At 44.4% G+C, this 18898-nt stretch overlaps 1 protein-coding gene across 1 annotated transcript in view; it reads right to left on the reverse strand.

The window, feature by feature from the left end:
* The window catches only part of LOC144480752 (uncharacterized), a 100105-nt gene that overhangs the window by 49730 nt on the left and 31477 nt on the right, over positions 1 to 18898 (reverse strand). Inside the window, 4 exon segments of the mRNA XM_078200331.1 lie at positions 4549 to 4562; positions 5357 to 5531; positions 5868 to 6239; positions 16347 to 17206. Coding sequence (XP_078056457.1) covers positions 4549 to 4562; positions 5357 to 5531; positions 5868 to 6239; positions 16347 to 17206 — 1421 coding nt within the window.

Genomic DNA, 18898 nt, shown 5'->3' on the forward strand with positions numbered 1-18898 from the left:
AAAAGCAGCTGATTATTTAAAGAGAGCGAGAGATTGCAGAACTTTGAGGTACAGAGGGATCTGGGTGTCCTAGTACTGTAATGAGGAAAAGTTAGTGTGTGGACACAGCAAATGATTAGAAAGGTAAATGAATTGTTGTTTATTGCGGGGATGTTTTGCTGCATTTGTTCAGGGTATTGGTGAGACCACATCTCGAGGTGTACAGTTTTGGTCTTCTTACTTAAGAGAGGACTTGTGTGAGAAGTAGTTCAGAGAAGGTTTACTTGACTGATTCGTTGGATGAGGGGGTTATCATACGAGGAAAAGTTGGACATGTTCGGCCTGTATTTATTGGGGTTTAGAAGAATGAGGGAGGATCTGATTGAAACATATAAAATTCAGAGGGGACTTGACAGAGTGGATGTTGATTGTAGAGAGAGGAGAACTAGAGGCACAGTTTAAAAATGAGGTGTCTCCCATTTAAGACTGGGATGAGGAGAAACCTTTTCTCTCAGAGGGTTGTTACAGTGTGGAATTCTCTCCCACAGAGAGTGGTGGAGGCTGGCTCACTGAATATTCTGAAGTCTGAATTTAATAGATTCTTGATTGACAAGAGAGTCAAAGGGTATGAGGGGTAAGAAGGAAAGTGGAGTTGAAGCTACAATCACATCAGCCGGGATCCTATTGAATAGTGGAGCAGGCTCGAGGGGCCGAGTGGCCTTCTCCTGCTCCTAATTCACATGTTCCCATTGTGATAGTTGGAGTTTGTTTCTGCTGATGTTAATTTCCCATAAAACTGAGCTGCAGCTTAATCTACAGAATAGAATCAAATAAATCTTGATGATAAACTAATTGATCAGCCAGAGTCTAACTGAATGACAGAGCAGACTGGAAGGGCTGAACAACCTGCTCCAGTTCCTGTGTAGTTTCTCCCAGGCTTCTCCCACTCTCTAACTCTGCTCCAGTGCTGGTTTCTGATGAAGTCTCTTCTCCCCAGGTCTCCCATCACTTTCCATTCATCAGCTGGTGTCTGAGTCCAAGTTTACCAGGAACAGGAGGAGGTCATTTATCCCTCAAGCCTGTTCTCTCATTCACTGAGGTCATGGCTGATCTGTGACCTAACTCCATTTACCCAGATATTGTTTTAATCCTGACTTCCTCAGTCTGTTACAATGAGATTTTAAAAATAACTTTTGTTTACATCAGACCTTCAATGTAGGAGAGTGTCCCAAGGTGAATCTCAGAAACATCAATTGATAAATCAGACAACTGGCACTGAGGGGATGTTAGGCGGCTGACTGAAGACTTGGTGCAGTGTAAAGGGTCAATGTTAAATTTGTAAATATTCTACCCAGTGATGTAAGATCAGATGATAAGAGTTTGCTGAGAGATGGTTGTCTGCTGAGCCTTGTGCTGTACATATTTAGAAGAAGGTGCAATAAAAAGTTATATTAACCAATAGCCTTGCCTCCAGCAGTCTCTGTCAATCCTGGCCAATTTCTGTATCCACTTGATCTAAACCTGTCATAACAGTGTTCACCTCTATCAGATCTTCCCTTAGCCTCCTTCATTCCAGGGAGAACAACTCCAACTTCTCGAACCTGACCTTGGAGTTAAAATCCTTCATTGCTGGAACCATTCTGGTGAACCTCCGCACCTTTTCAAGGACCATCCCATCATTCCTAAAGCGTGCTGTCTGGATATGAACACAATATTCCCATTGTGGTTTAAACAGTGCTTCATAAAGCTTCAGCATAACTTCATTGGCTTTTATTACAATGGCTCTATTGGAAACCAATGTATTATGGACCTTTTTAATGTGCAGTCAGTTTGTAACTTTATTTTATATTAATCAGTGTTCACGGTTTGTGGTGTAACGCTGTGTGTGGAGTCTCTCATGGTGGTAACATGGAATATCAAGGGTGATAGAAGAACCCAGACTGAGGATATCTGAAGAACTGCACTGAACTGCATTGTGGGTTCAATGTGCAAAGCATGCTGGTCAATGTAGTCAAGTTGCAGCCTTGCGGGAATTAGCAATGTCTGCAAAATGAATTAAATTGTGCAGGAAACTGGCCTCACACTGTGAGAAAGATGTGTTTGTTTGAGCTAATGAACTTGTCTGTAGCAGCTTGGGGAATGATAACAGTGTCAGAGATAACACAGTGGAGTCAGGCTGGCTCTATTCCTTCAAGTATAACCGTGTAATAGGCCCAGGACATAAGAACAAGGGAGAAGACAATGATGTCATTGAAATCCAATTCAATGGGCTAAAAACAGGTATTACCTTATTTTTTATTTATTTAGGGAGGTCAAAGCCCACAGCCTGTCCTGAATAATGTGGGCGTCACTGGCTCGGCCAGCATTCATTCCCCATCCCTAATTGGCCTTGAGAAGGTGGTGTTGAGCTGCCTTCTAGAACCACAGCATTCCCAGTGGTGTAGGTACACCCACACTGTTGTTTGGGAGGAAGCTCCAGGATTTTGACCCAGTGACAGCGAAGGAACAGCGATATATTTTGAAGTCAAGATGGTGAGTGTTACGATCCCAGTTGATGTTATAATTGGACAGGATGATTCCAGGATGGAACACTGGCTCAAAAGACCATAACTTTTACTTTTTGTAGAAAACATAAAGGAACAGAATCTCAGGACTGCCAATTAGCTTTTAACAAAATATTTATTAAACACGAAGAGTTTGACGATAACAAAATACTCCTTGATTCACACTTACCTTCACAAATGTATACGGATTTCAAGGATAACATAGATTTAAAATTCCTTATGCTATAATGTTCTCAGTAAACACACGGTTCCTTTAAACCCACAGGTTAGCTGTGATCAGACAACCCCCACTCTGAAACCAAGTGGCAGATGCAACTCAATCGATCCTCTGTGGATTTCTCCTCAAATTTCCCCCCAGATGATTGTCACGAGTGTTTCCAAACTCCGCTCTCAAAAAGACACGTGTTAATATCTCCTTCCAAACCAAGTTTCTCTCCATTGCTTTCAACAAAGATCCACTTCCAGGTCTTCCAATTATCCTTTCAAACAAGGCTTCCTCTCCACTCTTTTAGCAAGAAGCTGCCTCTAGGTTTTCAACTCTCAGAATTCCTTTGCCTTGAATTGCAACATCCTTCCAAAATTCTGCATAAACTCAGATCATCAGTCCGTAACAGAATACAATTGCTTCGAAATCTGGATTTAAGGACATCAAACCTTCCCACTGTTTCAGATATGCGGCTTGTCTGTCGCCAACCTCATCAGTTCTTTTCTTCCCAGCTCTGAGTTTAACTTCCATGAATAGTATCCTGTTCCAAAGACAATGCTGTTCCTTTTTCTCTTCAATATTCCTGGAGCTTCTTTTCCATTCCTGGGTTTCTCAAACTAACTGTCCTTTGGTTCCTCTGGAGCTTGCTTTCGCACACATTACTCCATTGTATGGCTTTCCTGCTTCTAGTAGAGCTGGGAGCTGCTCACCCTCTCGTTTTCTCACCCCAACTGCTATAGAACAAAGAACAAAGAAAATTACAGCACAGGAACAGGCCCTTCAGCCCTCCAAGCCTGCACCAGCCATGCTGCCCGACTGAACTAAACCCCCCCCCCCCCACCCCTTCCGGGGACCATATCCCTCTATTCCCATCCTATTCATGCATTTGTCAAGATGCCCCTTAAAAGTCACTACCAAAGACTATAAATTCAACTAATACTACACTCAAAAAACCTTCTCACCCTCAAGGTGCCCCTGGTTGCGATGCAACAATGCATTATTTCTCCAACTTCATGTTTATTTTTCACGCCATAAACTCTCTCAGCACAACAGGAATACAATTTCAATTGAAACCCATCCCCTACACATGCAAACACCTTTGTTCAACATGAATCCAACCAAAGTTCTACTCTTCCTACACAGAAACACTAAATCAAACTTACTTAAATCTATACTCTATTTTTAATATTTAACAACACAAACATTGATCACTTAAAACTATCTCTGTTTTCCTGACATGAGTGACTTAGAGAGAATCTTCCAGGTGGTGACATTCTCATGTATCTGCTGCTCTTGTCCTTCTAGATGGTAATGTTCCTGGGTCTGTAAGATGCTGCCTAAGGAGTCTTGGTGAGTTCCTGCAGTGCATTTTGTAGATGGTACACACTGTTGCTATTGTCCGTCGGTGGTAGAGGGAGTGAATGTTTGTGGTTAGTGTGTTGATCAAGTGGGGCTGCTTTGTCCTGGATGGTCTTGAGCTTCTTGAGTGTTGTTGGGGACTGCACTCATTCAGGCAAGTGGAGAGTATTCCATCACATTCCTGACTTGTGTCTTGTAGATGGTGCACGGGCTTTGGCTGGGGGAGTCAGAAAGTGAGTTACTCTCCTCAGGGCTGCCAGTCTCTGACCTGCTCTGGTAGCCACAGTATCTATGAGTTTCTGGTCATCCCCAGGATGTTGATAATGGAAGGGGGATTCAGTGATGGTAATACCCTTGAATGTCAAGGGGTGATGGTTAGATCTTCTCCTGTTGGAGATGGTCATTGCCTCGGACTTATGTGGCATGAATGTTACTTGCCACTTGTCAGTCCAAGCCTGGATATTGTTGTATTTGGACATGGACTGCTTCAGTATCTGAGGAATCACAAATGGTGCTGAACATTGTGTATTCATTGGCGGACATCCCCACTTCTGATCTTATGACGGAGGGAGGGTCATTGATGAAGCAGCTGAAGATGGTTGGGCCTAGGACACGACCCTGAGAGATCCCTGCATTGATGTCCTGGAGCTGAGATGACTGACCCTCCACAACCATCTTCCTAATTGCCAGTATAAGTCCAACCAGCAGAGAGTTTGCCCCTTGATATCCATTCATTCCATTTTTGCTAGGGGTCCATGATATGGGTGGCACAGTGGTTAGACCAGTTGGCTCACAGCCCCAGGGACCGGGTTCGATTCCGGCCTTGGGTGGCTGTGTCGAGTTGGCACATTCATCAGCTTTGTTTTTGTGGATCATTTCAGTGGAAATGTCCTCTCCCAAACTCAAAGAGCATCAGTCCACTGAAAACAAAGTTGTGAGACCGGCCAGTCCAGCAGAAAGAAACCCTCCAACCCTCCCACTTCACCAACTGTCAGAATGAACATAGTTCAGTCCTGGATGTGATTAACAGCAGCAATAACAGCAGAATCCAACCCCTGTCATCACTTGTGAACTTACTGGTGTCTCAGCAGGTGGGATGACTGAGTGAATCCCTTTGTGAATCCTTGTGAACTCGCTGGTGTGTCTGCAGGTGGGATGACTGAATGAATCCCTTTCCACACTCAGAGCAGATAAACGGCCTCTCTCCAGTGTGAACTTGCTGGTGACTCTGCAGATAAGACGAAAGAGCGAATCCTTTCCCACACTCAGAGCAGGTGAATGGTCTCTCCCTGGTGTGAACATGTCGGTGTGCCTGCAGGTTAGCTGAACGAGTGAATCCCTTCCCACACTCAGAGCAGGTGAACGGCCTCTCCCCGGTGTGAACTTGCTGGTGATTCTGCAGGTCGGATGACTGAATGAATCCCCTGCCACACTCGGAACAGGTAAATGGCCTCTCCCTGGTGTGAACCTCCTGATGTGACACTAGGTGGGATGATTGAATAAAACGCCTCCCACACTCAGAGCAGACGAATGGCCTCTCCCTGCTGTGAACTCCCTGGTGTGACATTAGGTGTGACGATTGGATAAAACGTTTCCCACATTCGGGGCAGCTGAATGGCCTCTCCCTTGTGTGGGTTCCTTTGTGTGTCACTAGATGTGATAACTGAATAAAACGCTTCCCACACTCGGAGCAGGGGAACGGCCTCTCCCTCCTGTGGACTCCCTGGTGAGTCACTAGGTGTGATAATTGAATAAAACACTTCCCGCACTCAGAGCAGTTGAAAGGCCTCTCCTTAGTGTGGGCTCGCTGGTGTATCTGCAGGTGAGATGACTGAGTGAAACCCTTTCCACAGTCGGAGCAGGTGAATGGTCGCTCTCCGGTGTGGATTTGTTGGTGATTCAAAAGTTCAGATGAATGATTGAATTGCTTCCCACACTCAGAGCAGTTGAACGGTTTTTCCCCAGTGTGAATTTGCTGGTGTGTCAGCAGGTGGGATAACTGAGTGAATCCCTTCCCACACTCAGAGCAGTTGAACGGTTTTTCCCCAGTGTGAACTTGCTGGTGTGTCAGCAGGTGGGATAACTGAGTGAATCCCTTCCCACACTCAGAGCAGGTGTACGGCCTCTCCCTACTGTGAACTGCTTGGTGATTCCACAGGTCGGCTGCCTGGAGAAAACCCTTCCCACACTCGGAGCAGATGAAGGGCCTCTCCCCAGTGTGGCTGCATTGATGAATCTTCAGGGCAGATGGGGAGCAGTCTCCTTCCCCACACTTGGAGCAGGGGAACAGTCTCTCCCCAGTGCGAATATGTTGATGAGTTTGCAGTGCAGACGGGATATGGAATTCCTTACCACAATCCTCATCTTTCCCCGGTTTCTCCATGGTGTGGATGTCCTTGTGTCTTTCCAGGTTTCACAATCAGTTAAATCCTCATCCACACATAGAGCATGTGCACTGTCTGTCCCCGCTGTAAATGATGTGATATTTTTGCAGTCTGTGTAACTGGTCTTTTGACAGTCAGTGTACTGGACACTCTCACTCAGCTCTGTGTTTCTTGGTGTCTTTCCAGTCACACTGATGTGACAGAAAAAACAGATAAATATTTCTTCTTCTAGATTCAAGGTCTGATGATATTCAGGTTCTGATCATTTGAGTGACTCTATTAAGCATTAACATGTTTTGAGATCGCTGGCAGCAAATCTTCCCCTTATAACTTCCTGTAAAATGAGTTTACAAAAGTCATCACTGTCAGTATCAAACAGAAATTCAGAATAGACAATTCTAGTTTCCGTGGAACATTTTTTCCTTTCTCGTTCCTCTGAATCTGTACATCTCCATCCCACACCCTATCCCTGTATCCTCACTCTGCTGTATGTATAATACACCCTTCCAATTCTCCTGAAGGTGTTGATTCATGCTGATCAACAAATCCATGCTCACTGCTTCTTCTCCAGCACTGAGATACCTTCATGCAGGCTGCTAGTCTAAATGCCTAAATATACTTAGCGAAGTAAAATGTATGTAACATAGGGGACCAGTTTAATAATTAGAAGTACAGCAAGGCTATGAGATAGAACATTATTTCGACAGTGAACGTTCTTGAATATCAATCTTTTGGCTATGAGGGTGGTGCATTTTGATACATTCAATATTTCAAAATGAAATTAGATGGGCAGTCAAAATAGACTGGCAGGGGAACAGGGATACAGACGGGTTGAGGAGCATATCAGCCATGATTGAATGGCGGAGTGGACTCAATGGGCCAAATAGCCTAATTATGCTCCTATATCTTATGAACTTAAGGGGGAATGGGACTGACTGGATTGCTCTACAGAGAGTTAGCATGGACTTGAGTTGCTGAATGGACTCCTTGTGTGATATAATAATCCGATTACTGAAAATAAACTATTTAGTTACAGTATTAACAAAACTAAAAATAATAAAAAATGAACTTTATTACTGGACCATGCATAATATATCTAATTTGTATCATATTACAAGACTGCACACATCTCTGTCCTATATTAATTTACTGCCCCTTAAATTTCAGCTATTTCCTCGGGAAATCACCCCTTTAAATTGTGAACATTGGGAAAGAGACCATCCTCTTAACCAGACAAATAATTTTTAAAAATACTTTTCCAATCAATCAAATCAAATCCAATTCAGAGTCTCAACAAGTTGAGACATTTCCGATCCAGGCTGACAAGACAGGGCATGCAATCCTCTCCCCTGTCTTGGGCCTGATCTACATGAGCCAAGCTGATTGGAGTAGGCGGAGATTTCCTCCTCCAAGGCCTGATCTCATTTGCATCTTAGCCAAAAGGCCGAGATGCCGCTTTTAAAAATTGCTTCATATGAAAATGAAGCTTAAATGCAACCCAATGACCTCAACCAAATGCAGCATCCGCATAACTACACTTGATCTTAGCCAAAAGGCCGACCATCCTCTTAACCAGACAAATAAATGTGCCAAGTTGAGGAAGCAAAGGATGGCAATGTCTTTAAGAGGGAGAGAGACCTGGGCCAACCTTTCCAGAGTCTGCAGCTCCCTGGATTCACTTCCTTTCCCTTCAGTTGCTGCAAGTCACCAATTTAACCCCAGAATGAGAAAAAAGAAAGGAGAAGAAAACAAAGAGTTTTACTGACAGATGTTGACGACAGGAGGATGTTTCAGTCTGTCTGAAATCCAATCTGCATTGTCACAAAGCCCGCACTCTGATTGGCTGGAGGACCAAGCGTCTTCCAGTCCTCCAACTCTTCCCATTGGTTAATGCCCCTCATGAAACCAATGGGGCAGCGGAAGTGACTGGGAGACACTTTGACCCCGGGTCGCTCTCAGCTGTTGGCCAATGGGAAACACTATCCTCTGCACATGCGTAGCACTTCTCTCTGTTAATCATGCGCAGTGCCACTCAGCGAATAGAGCGATTTCCTCAGCGCGGTGGATTGTGGGAGTTACGGCCGCCATTACCCGGCCGGAGCCCAGTCTCCAAACACCTGGGACTGCGATGGATGGGATGGGGGAGGAGGCGAAGTGACCCCATCCGGATATAATGTACATCTGGGTAGTCACTGGAATTGATAGCGACGCCGCCTTAGCCAAACAGTTTGTTAAATTCAGGTGTAAACATTTGGACACCTGGGTGACATACTGGGGAGTGGAATAATTCAGTGTGAAACTGAACCCCAGAGTCAGCAGCTTCCTTGGGGGAGAACTGGGGAAAAATAAGGAAGATGGTCAAAAGAATTAGGCTTACAATTGATAGGGAGGAAGCAGATGTTTATAGTTTGAAATTTGATTTGATTTGATTTATTGTTGTCACATGTATTAGTATACAGTGAGAAGTATTGTTTCTTGTACGTTTTACTGACAAAGAGAAGGAAAGGGGAGGGTGCAGAATGTAGTATTACAGTCATAGCTAGGATTTAGAGAAAGAACAAATTAATACAAGGTAGTTCCATTCAAAGGTTTGATGGCAGCAGGGAAGAAGCTGTTCTTGAGTCGGTTGGTACGTGTCCTCAAACCTTTGCATCTTTTTCCCGATGGAAGAAGGTGGAAGAAGGAATGTCCGGGGTACGTGGGGTCCTTAATTATGCTGGCTGCTTTTTCGAGACAGTGGGAAACGTAGACAGAGTCAATGGATAGGAGGCTTCTTTGCAAAATGGATTGGGTTTCATTCATGATCCTTTGTAATTTCTTGTGGTCTTGGACAGAGCAGGAGCAATACCAAGTTGTGATACAACCAGAAAGAATGCTTTCCAGAAAGGGAGGAGAATGTTACGTGTCAATCAAACATCAGTTTCAAATTTCTATTCTGTGCTTCTATTCATTGTTTTGATAGATGTTTTTATTTACAAGGGATTAGAATGGAAGAATTTTCAGTCAGAAATATCTTGATTCATTCATGATGACTATCATCAGCGATCAAATGTCAGAGGAACACTGATGCCCTGTTCAAAAAGATTTCAAACATCAGTGCGAATGGAAAAGCTGTGTGACGGACATTCCCAAGAGAGAGATTTCCAGGGAAAGAGGCATAAGAATATATGAACAAATGAACTAGTAGCAGGCCACTCAGTCCCTCCAGCCTGCTCCACAATTCAATAAGATCATGGCTGATCTGATTTTAGCCTGAATCCCACGGTCCAGGCTATCCCTAATAACCTTTCAGTCCCTCATTAATCAAGAATCTATTTGGCTGTGCCTTTAACATATTCAAAGACAATGCTTCCACTTTCTTTTGAGAAAGAGTTCCAGAGACTCACAGCCATCTAAGATAAAACATTTCTAATCTCTGTCATAGATGAGCAATCTCTTATTTGTAAATATTTCCTCCACTCCTGCCAGTTCTAGATTCTCCATTAAAAGAAAACATCAAAAGAATTTCTGATACAGATGGAGGGTGAGAAAGTAGGGTCCCAAACCAGTGTCCTCTGCTTGAACAGAGGGGAGTACGATAGGATGAGGGCAGAATTGGCTAATGTAGACTGGGCGAGCAGACTGGTAGGTAGGACAGCTGAGGAACAGTGGAGGATTTTTAAGGAGATTTTTTTAAGTACTCAGCAAAAATATATTCCGGTGATAAAGAAGGACTGTAAGAAAAGGGATAACCAGACGTGGATAACGAAGGAAATAAAGGAGAGTATTAAAATAAAAACAGATGCGTACAGAGTGGCCAAAAATAGTGGAGAATTAGTGGATTGGGAAAGCTTTAAAAAACAACAAAGAACGACTAAGAAAGCGATTAAGAAAGGAAAGATAGATTATGAAACTAAACTAGCTCAAAATAAAAAAAATTATAGTAAAAGTTTTTACAAATATATAAAAAGGAATAGAGTGGCTAGAGTGAATGTTGGACCCTTGGAGGACGAGAGGGGGGATTTAATAGTGGAAAACGAGGAAATGGCTGAGACTTTAAATAAGTTCTTTGTGTCGGTCTTCACGGTGGAAGACACAAATAGTTTACCGAATATTGGAGATCAAGAGTTGGTGGGAGGCGAGGTCCTTAATACAATTACTGTTACTACAGAGGTAGTGCTTGGTAGACTAATGGGACTGAAGGTAGACAAGTCCCTGGGCCCGGATGGAATGCATTCCAGGGTACTGAAAGAAATGGCTGAGGTAATAGCAGATGCATTAGTAGTTACTTATCAAAATTCGCTGGAATCTGGGGTAGTGCCAGCTCTTTGGAAAACAGCTACTGTTACGCCGCTGTTTAAAAAAGGAAGTAGACAAAAGGCGAGTAACTACAGGCCGGTTAGCTTAACGTCCGTAGTTGGGAAGATGCTGAAGTCCATCATTAAAGAGGAAATAGCAGAGCACCTGGATAAGAATGGTTCGATCAAGCAGACGCAGCATGGATTCATGAAGGGAAAGTCGTGTTTGATGAATTTACTGGATCTTTATGAAGATGTGACTAGTGCGGTTGACAGAGGGGAACCGGTGGATGTGGTGTTTTTAGATTTCCAGAAGGCATTCAATAAGGTGCCTCACAAAAGGTTGCTGCAGAAGATTGGGGTACATGGAGTTGGGTGTAAGGTGTTGGCGTGGATTGGGGATTGGCTATCTAACAGGAAGCAGAGAGTTGGGATAAATGGGTGCTTTTCTGGTTGGCAGTTGGTGACCAGTGGCGTGCCGCAGGGATCGGTGCTGGGGCCTCAACTGTTTATCATTTACATAGATGATCTGGAGGAGGGGACTGAGTGTAGGGTATCAAAGTTTGCTGATGACACGAAGATGAGTGGGAAAGCGAATTGTGTGGAGGACGCGGAAAGTCTGCAGAGAGATTTGGATAGGCTGAGCGAGTGGGTGAGGATCTGGCAGATGGAATATAACGTTGGCAAATGTGAGGTTATCCACTTTGGAAGAAATAATAGTAAATTGGAATATTATTTAAATGGAGAAAAATTACATCATGCTACTGTGCAGAGGGACCTGGGGGTCCTTGTGCACGAATCGCAAAAACTCAGTCTGCAGGTGCAGCAGGTGATCAAGAAGGCGAATGGAATGTTGGCCTTTATCGCGAAGGGGATGGAGTATAAAAGCAGGGAGGTCTTGCTGCAACTATACAAGGCACTAGTGAGGCTGCAACTGGAGTACTGTGTGCAATTTTGGTCCCCTTATTTGCGAAAGGATATATTGGCCTTGGAGGGAGTGCAGACAAGGTTCACCAAGTTGATACCGGTGATGAGGGGTGTAGCTTATGAGGAGAGATTGAACAGATTGGGTTTGTACTCGTTGGAGTTTCGAAGGCTGAGGGGTGATCTTATAGAGACATATAAGATAATGAAGGGGCTGGATAGGGTAGAGGTAGAGAGGTTCTTTCCACTTAGAAGGGAAACCAGAACTAGAGGGCACAGCCTCAAAATAAGTGGGGGCCGGTTCAGAACAGAGTTGAGGGGGAACTTCGTCTCTCAGAGGGTAGTGAATCTCTGGAATTCTCTGCCCATTGAAGTGGTGGAGGCTACTTCATTAAATATGTTTAAATCATGGGTAGATAGATTTCTGATCGATAAGGGAATTAAGGGATATGGGGAGCAGGCGGGTAAGTGGAACTGATTCGCTTCAGATCAGCCATGATCTTGATGAATGGCGGGGCAGGCTCGAGGGGTTAGATGGCCTACTCCTGCTCCTATTTCTTATGTTCTTATGTTCTTTTTCTCTCCACATCCACCCTGTCAAGACCCTCAGGTTTTGATCAAATCACCTCATACTCTACTAAACTCCAGTGGATACAAGCTGACCCTGTCCAACCTTTCCTCATGTGGAGATGCCGGCGTTGGACTGGGGTAAGCACAGTAAGAAGTCTCACAACACCAGGTTGGACTTTAACCTGGTGTTGTGAGACTTCTTACGAACCTTTCCTCATCAGACAACCCGTCTATTCCTGGTATTAGTCTAGAAAACCTTCTCAAAACTGCTTCTAATAAATTTACATCTTTCCTTAAGTAGGGAGACCAATACTGTACACAACACTCCAGATGTGGCCTCACCAATTGCCTGTACAACTGGAGCATAACCTTTTGTAATCATTTCCCCTCACAATGAACAATAACATTCTATTAGCTTTCCCAATTACTTGCTGTTCCTGTATACTGGCCATTTGGGATCCGAGGTGATCAAAAGGTTGCTGACACCTTCATCCAAGTAAAGCAAGTGTATTCTGTTAGCGTGGCTGCATACCTGAGAGATTGTTTGGAACCTTGAATGCACATGGAGATCTGGGCCAAATGAATACAGACACTGTGGAGTGGCATGGTGGCACAGTGGTTAGCATCACAGCACCAGGGAACCGGGTTTGATTCCGGCCTCGGGTCACTGTCTGTGTGGAGTTTGCACATTCTCCCCGTGTCTGTGTGTGTTTCCTCCGGGTGCTCTGGTTTCCTCCCACAGTCCAAAGATGTGCGGGTTACGTTGATTAGCTGTGCTAAAATTAACCCAAGTGTCAGGCGGGTTAGCAGGGCAAATGTGCGGGGTTACGGGAGTAAGGCCTGGGTGGGATTGTGGTCGGTACAGATTCTATGGGCCGAATGGTCTCCTTCTGTACTGTAGGGATTCTATGATTCATTAAGAAAGAAGTTGAAATCCTGGTGGTGAATCCTTGGTGAAGGCATCCAAGAGAATGCATTGTTTGGGAGAAGGTTCCAAAGTGTGATCTTCGAGAGTGTGAGATTGGAAATGCTCACGGGAAGACGGAATTTCAGTGAGATCAGTTGGCTCACAGTTTGACAACCATCTGGGGAAATGATGAGAAATCCGGAGAAGTTATATTCGGTGACATCTGTCACTTAGTTTCAGAGTGTGGGGTGTCTGACCACATTTCACCTATTGGTTTGCATGGATTGTGAACTCACTGAGAATATTTGAGTGTAAGATAAAGTTTGTAACTTGTGTAATGGTAGAAATCTGTTTGTATGTTTGTACGTTCTCCTCGTGTCTGCGTGGGTTTCCTCCGGGTGCTCCGGTTTCCTCCCACAGTCCAAAGATGTGCGGGTTAGGTTGATTGGCCATGATAAAAAAATTGCCTTTAGTGTCCTGGGATGCGTAGGTTAGAGGGATTAGCGGGTAAATATGTAGGGATATGGGGGTAGGAGTTGGGTGGGATTGTGGTCGGTGCAGACTCGATGGGCCAAATGGCCTCTTTCTGCACTGCAGGGTTTCTATGAATTCTGCCATTTCTACTGGTTCCGTACACCGAGCTGTGTGTGTTTGGTGCCTCAAAAAAATACAATCTCATCTCCCTCCTCGCCCTCTTTACCAATTACCTTCGAAGGTGAGAATGAGCCTGCCAACCTCTCTCACCCACTTTCTCTAAAATACATAAACTTAGTCATGAAAAGCCCAGCTAAATAAAATGTTATTTCTGATAGTTTATTCATGAAGCAGAACATGGTTAAAAACACAAAATTATTTCAGATCAAAGCCAAGGGTAAAAAGGTGTGAACAATGTTTCTCTTCAGCTCCTCTGTAATCTGTTCCCATGGTCCCTTGCTTTGGACACAGGGACACTGAACCCTGGGGGTCATATCACCATGTCCCAGTCACCCCTCCCATGCCCCAATTAGTTAAAGGCCTTTTCCAGTCAGTTCCCCAGCACCTTTTGCCTCACTCTTAGTGTGACACCCAGGTTCCCAACTGGGACTCAGGCCCTGTTATTCTCAGCTAAATTCAGCCCTCAGCTCTGTCGCCCGGCTGTCATTGACACACGAAGCAAGACGGGCAGAAAGGTTCCCGAAGCTCAAATGGAAACTTGAAACTTGTGGCTCCAAACAAACACTTCAACATTTGTCAGTCAGATACATGTTATTTAGACTGGGGTTTTATTATTAAACTTTGTCACTGCAGATAAAGGGAGGGGGCTTTAAATGGGTAAACGCTGAGAAAATTGCAGAGCTATGGGATTAATCGGATAGCTGGCATAAGCACGATGGATCAAATGACCTCCTGCTTTTGGCACAGTGGTTAGCACTGCTGCCTCACACGGCCAGTTCAATTCTGGCCTTCAGTGACTGTGTGGAGTTTGTATGTTATGCTCCTGTCTGCATTGGTTTCCTCTGGGACCAGTTAGACCCCAACTCGTGAGTCCATTTCTGATCACCACACTTTAGGAAGTGAGGGCCCTTGAGAAGGTGCAGAGGAGATTTACCAGAATAATACCAGGGATGAGGGGTTTTAACAACAATGTTAGGCTGGAGAAACTGGGGTTGTTCTCCTTGGAACAAAGTAGATTGAGGGGAGATTTGATGAAGGTGTACACATTTATAACAGATTTTAGAAGATAGATAAAGAAAAGCTGTTCTCATCAGCTTCGGACACAGTTTTAAGATTTTGAGCAAGATCTACAGAGGAGGTTGGAGGAAAAACATTTACACAGTGAGTGGTAATGATCTGGAACTCAATATCCAGGTCCTGTTGAACAGTGACTCAGTCAGATTTTGATGTGAGATCTAGTTTGAGTTACTGCCTGCAACTTCTTTTCCAATACACTACAAAATAAATTTACAAAATCCATCACAGTCATGTCCAAGTGTGAAATTTGGAAGAGACAAACATTTCTCTTGGTTTGATAGATTCGATAGAGGTGTAGAAATTTATGACAGGTTTAGATCAGATAGAAAGAAAAGCTGTTGCCATTGGCTGGTTGTACAAGGATGAGGTGGCACAGATTTAAGATTTGGCGAAGAGATGCAGAGGGGATGTAAGGAAAAACATTTTATCACAGACCCTGATAATGAACTGAAACTCGCTGAATATGAGGGGGTGGAAGCAGAGACTGAACGATATCAAAAGGAAATTGGATGGACGCTTGAGGGGAATAAATCTGCAGATTATGGCACTAGAACAGGGCAATGGGACTGAATGTTTTTTCTACAGAGTTGGTCTGGACTCAATAGGCCAAATGGCCTGTCCCAATTACTGTGTGATCTAAAGAGAATAATTTCAGCTACTCCAGCCTCTCCAACTAACTGAAGTCCCTCATTCCTGGTTTCCTTCCCGTAAATCCCCTCTGCACCCTCTCTCAGAACTTCACATCTTTCCTAAAGTGTAGGGCCCATAGATAGGGTTCCATTCCAGAGGGATAGAATTTAAAAGCAGGAAGATTATGTTCAACTTGTTTAAACACAGTAAGAAGTTTAACAACACCAGGTTAAATTCCAACAGGTTTATTTGGTAGCAAAAGCCACACAAGCTTTCGAAGCTCTAAGCCCCTTCTTCAGGTGACTCACCTGAAGAAGGGGCTTAGAGCTTCGAAAGCTTGTGTGGCTTTTGCTACCAAATAAACCTGTTGGACTTTAACCTGGTGTTGTTAAACTTCTTACTGTGTTTACCCCAGTCCAACGCCGGCATCTCCACATCACAACTTGTTTAAAACCAGGGTTACACAACACTGGGAACTCTGCCAAATTAGTGATCTCCATTTAGGACATGGATGCACTGGGTACAGATTCAATGGAACTGAGACAAACATATTTAGTTTGGATCTAGCTGTAGTGGTAAGAAAAGCATTATTTACTATCCAGGATAAAATTAATGAATTTGTCAGTTTTTGTGAATCATTTCAGTGGAAATGTGCTCTCCCAGGCTCAAAGAGCATCAGCCCACTGGAAGCAAAGTTGTGAGATCGGCCAGTCCAGCAGAAAGAAACCCTCCAACCCTCCCACTTCACCAACTGTCAGAATGAACATGGTTCAGTCCTGGATGTGATTAACAGCAGCAATAACAACAGAATCCAACTTATGAACTCGCTGGTGCATTAGCAGGCTAGATGACTGGGTGAATCACTTCCCACACACACAGCAGGCGAATGGTCTCTCCCCGGTGTGAACTCGCTGGTGTGTCGTTAGCTGGGATAATTGAGTGAATCCCTTCCCACACTCAGTGCATGTGAACGGCCTCTCTCCAGAGTGAACTCGTTGGTGTGTCAGCAAGTTGGATGACTGAGTGAATCCCTTCCCACACACAGAGCAGGGGAATGGCCTCTCCCCAGTGTGAACTCGCTGGTGTATCAGCAAGTTGTAGGAATTAATGAATCCCTTCCCACAAGCAGGGCAGGTTAATGGCCTCTCGCCAGTATGAATCCGCTGGTGTCTCAGCAGGTTATAGGAATTAGTGAATCTCTTCCCACAGTCAGAACAGGTGAACGGCCTCTCCCCCGTGTGAATTCGCTGGTGCGTAAGCAGGTTGGATGAATCACTGAATCCTTTCCCACAGTCAGAGCAGGTGAACGGTCTCTCCCCAGAGTGAATTCGCTGGTGTGTCTGCAGGTTGGACAACCGAGTGAATCCCTTCCCACACTGAGAGCAGGTGAATGGCCTTTCCCCAGTGTGAACTCGCTGGTGTGCCTGAAGGTTGGCTGATTGACTGAATCCCTTCCCACACTCAGAGCAGGTGAACGGCCTCTCCCCAGTATGAACTCTCTGGTGTGCCAATAAGGCCGATGAATCACAGAATCGTTTTCCACACACAAAGCAGATGAACGGCCTTTCCCCAGTGTGAACTCGCTGATGTGTCAGGAGGGCCGATGAGTGAGTGAATCCCTTCCCACATTTGGAGCAGGTGAATGGCCGCTCCCCAGTGTGGCTGCGTCGATGTTTCTCGAGTGCAGACGGGGATTGGAATCTCTTCCCACAGTCCCCACATTGCCATGGTTTTTCCATGGCGCTGGTGTCCTTGTGTCTCTCCAGGTTGGATGGTCAGTTGAAGCCTCGTCCACACACAGAACAACTGTACAGTCTCTGCACGCTGTGAACGGTCTAATGTGTTTGTGGAGCTGTATAGCTAGTTAAAGCTTTCTCCAGTCAGTGCACCGGAACACTCTCACTTGGGTGTGTGTACATCTCGGTGCTTTTCCAATCACATTGAAGTTTGAAGCAGACAGAACTGACCAATATTTCTGCTTTTAGATTCAATGTCCGATGATATTCAGGTCAAGTGAATTGCAGATTCTGCCAGATCTTGAGTTGATGCAAATCCTCGCCTTCTAATATTCTGGAGAAGGAGTTTACAAAGATCATTAGTATCGGTACAGGATACACATTCAGAACAGACAATTCTAGTTTCCATGGAACATTCTTTCCTCTCTCATTCCCCAAAATCTGTAAATCTCTATTCCACACACACACTCCCTCCATTCTCACTTTGCTGTACCTAATATACATGCTCCCAGATCCATGCTCATTGTTTGCTGTCCTGGAGGCAGAGATCATAAGAAATGGGAGTAAAAAGGAGGCCATTTACTCCATCAAGCTTGCTCTGCAATTCAGTGAGACCATGGCTGACCTGATGTGGCCTTAACTGCACTTTCCTGCCAGTTACCCATTCCTCTTGACTTCCCTGTTGGTCAAAAATCTGTCCAAATCAGCCTTGAATACATTCAATGACCCAGCCTTCGCTGCTCTCTGTGGAACAGAACTCCAAAGACTAACAACGCTCTGAGAGAAGAAACTCCTCCTCATCTCCATCTGCTTAAACTGTTGTAGATTTCCTCATGAGAGAAAACATCCACCTAACAGCTCCCTGCAAAACCCCTCAAAACCCTATATGTTTCAATAAGGTCACCTCTTTTTCTTTTAAACTCCACTGAGTTAAGGTTCAACATGCTCTGCATTTCCTCATGAGACAACCCTTCATCCCAGGAATCAGCCTAGTGAACTTTCTATGAACTGCTTTCAATGCTAGTATATCATTCTGAAGGAAGAAGCCCAAAACTGTACAGAATACTCAAGGTGTGTTCTTAACAAGCCCTTGTACAGCTGTAGCAAGACTTCCTGGAAAGTTGCTTTTGCCTGGAGTGAACCAGACCCCGAGTCGGGATATATGGATCTTCTAGTCAGCATAAGTGAGCCACATTGTGAGTCTAATTAATAATCTTAAATTGGGCCTGGTCCACAACACCTCCTGACTGATCAGTGATGACACTGTTTGATCTCATTCAATAAGATCATGGCTGATCTGATATAATCCCCAACTCCACTTTTCCACCTTGCCCCATAAACCTTGATTCCCTCATTGAGAAACAATACACAAGCTCTTTGTGTCGACAAGGCTTGAACAGATTGTTTAACCGAGAGAGACACAAGGACACCGGCACCATGGAAAAGACTGATTTATGTTAACTCTTTGTTTCCTATGCGCTAACCAGCTTTCTATCCATCTCAAGACATTATCAGCATCCCATGTGCTTTAACTTTACAAAATAGTCTGTTATGTGAGACCTTGTCAAAAGCCTTCTGAAAGTCTGAATAAACCACATCCACTGGTTCTCCTCAGTCAACTCTAGTATTTCC

The sequence above is a fragment of the Mustelus asterias genome, chromosome 30 (genome assembly GCF_964213995.1).
Source record: "Mustelus asterias chromosome 30, sMusAst1.hap1.1, whole genome shotgun sequence".
NCBI lineage: Eukaryota > Metazoa > Chordata > Chondrichthyes > Carcharhiniformes > Triakidae > Mustelus > Mustelus asterias.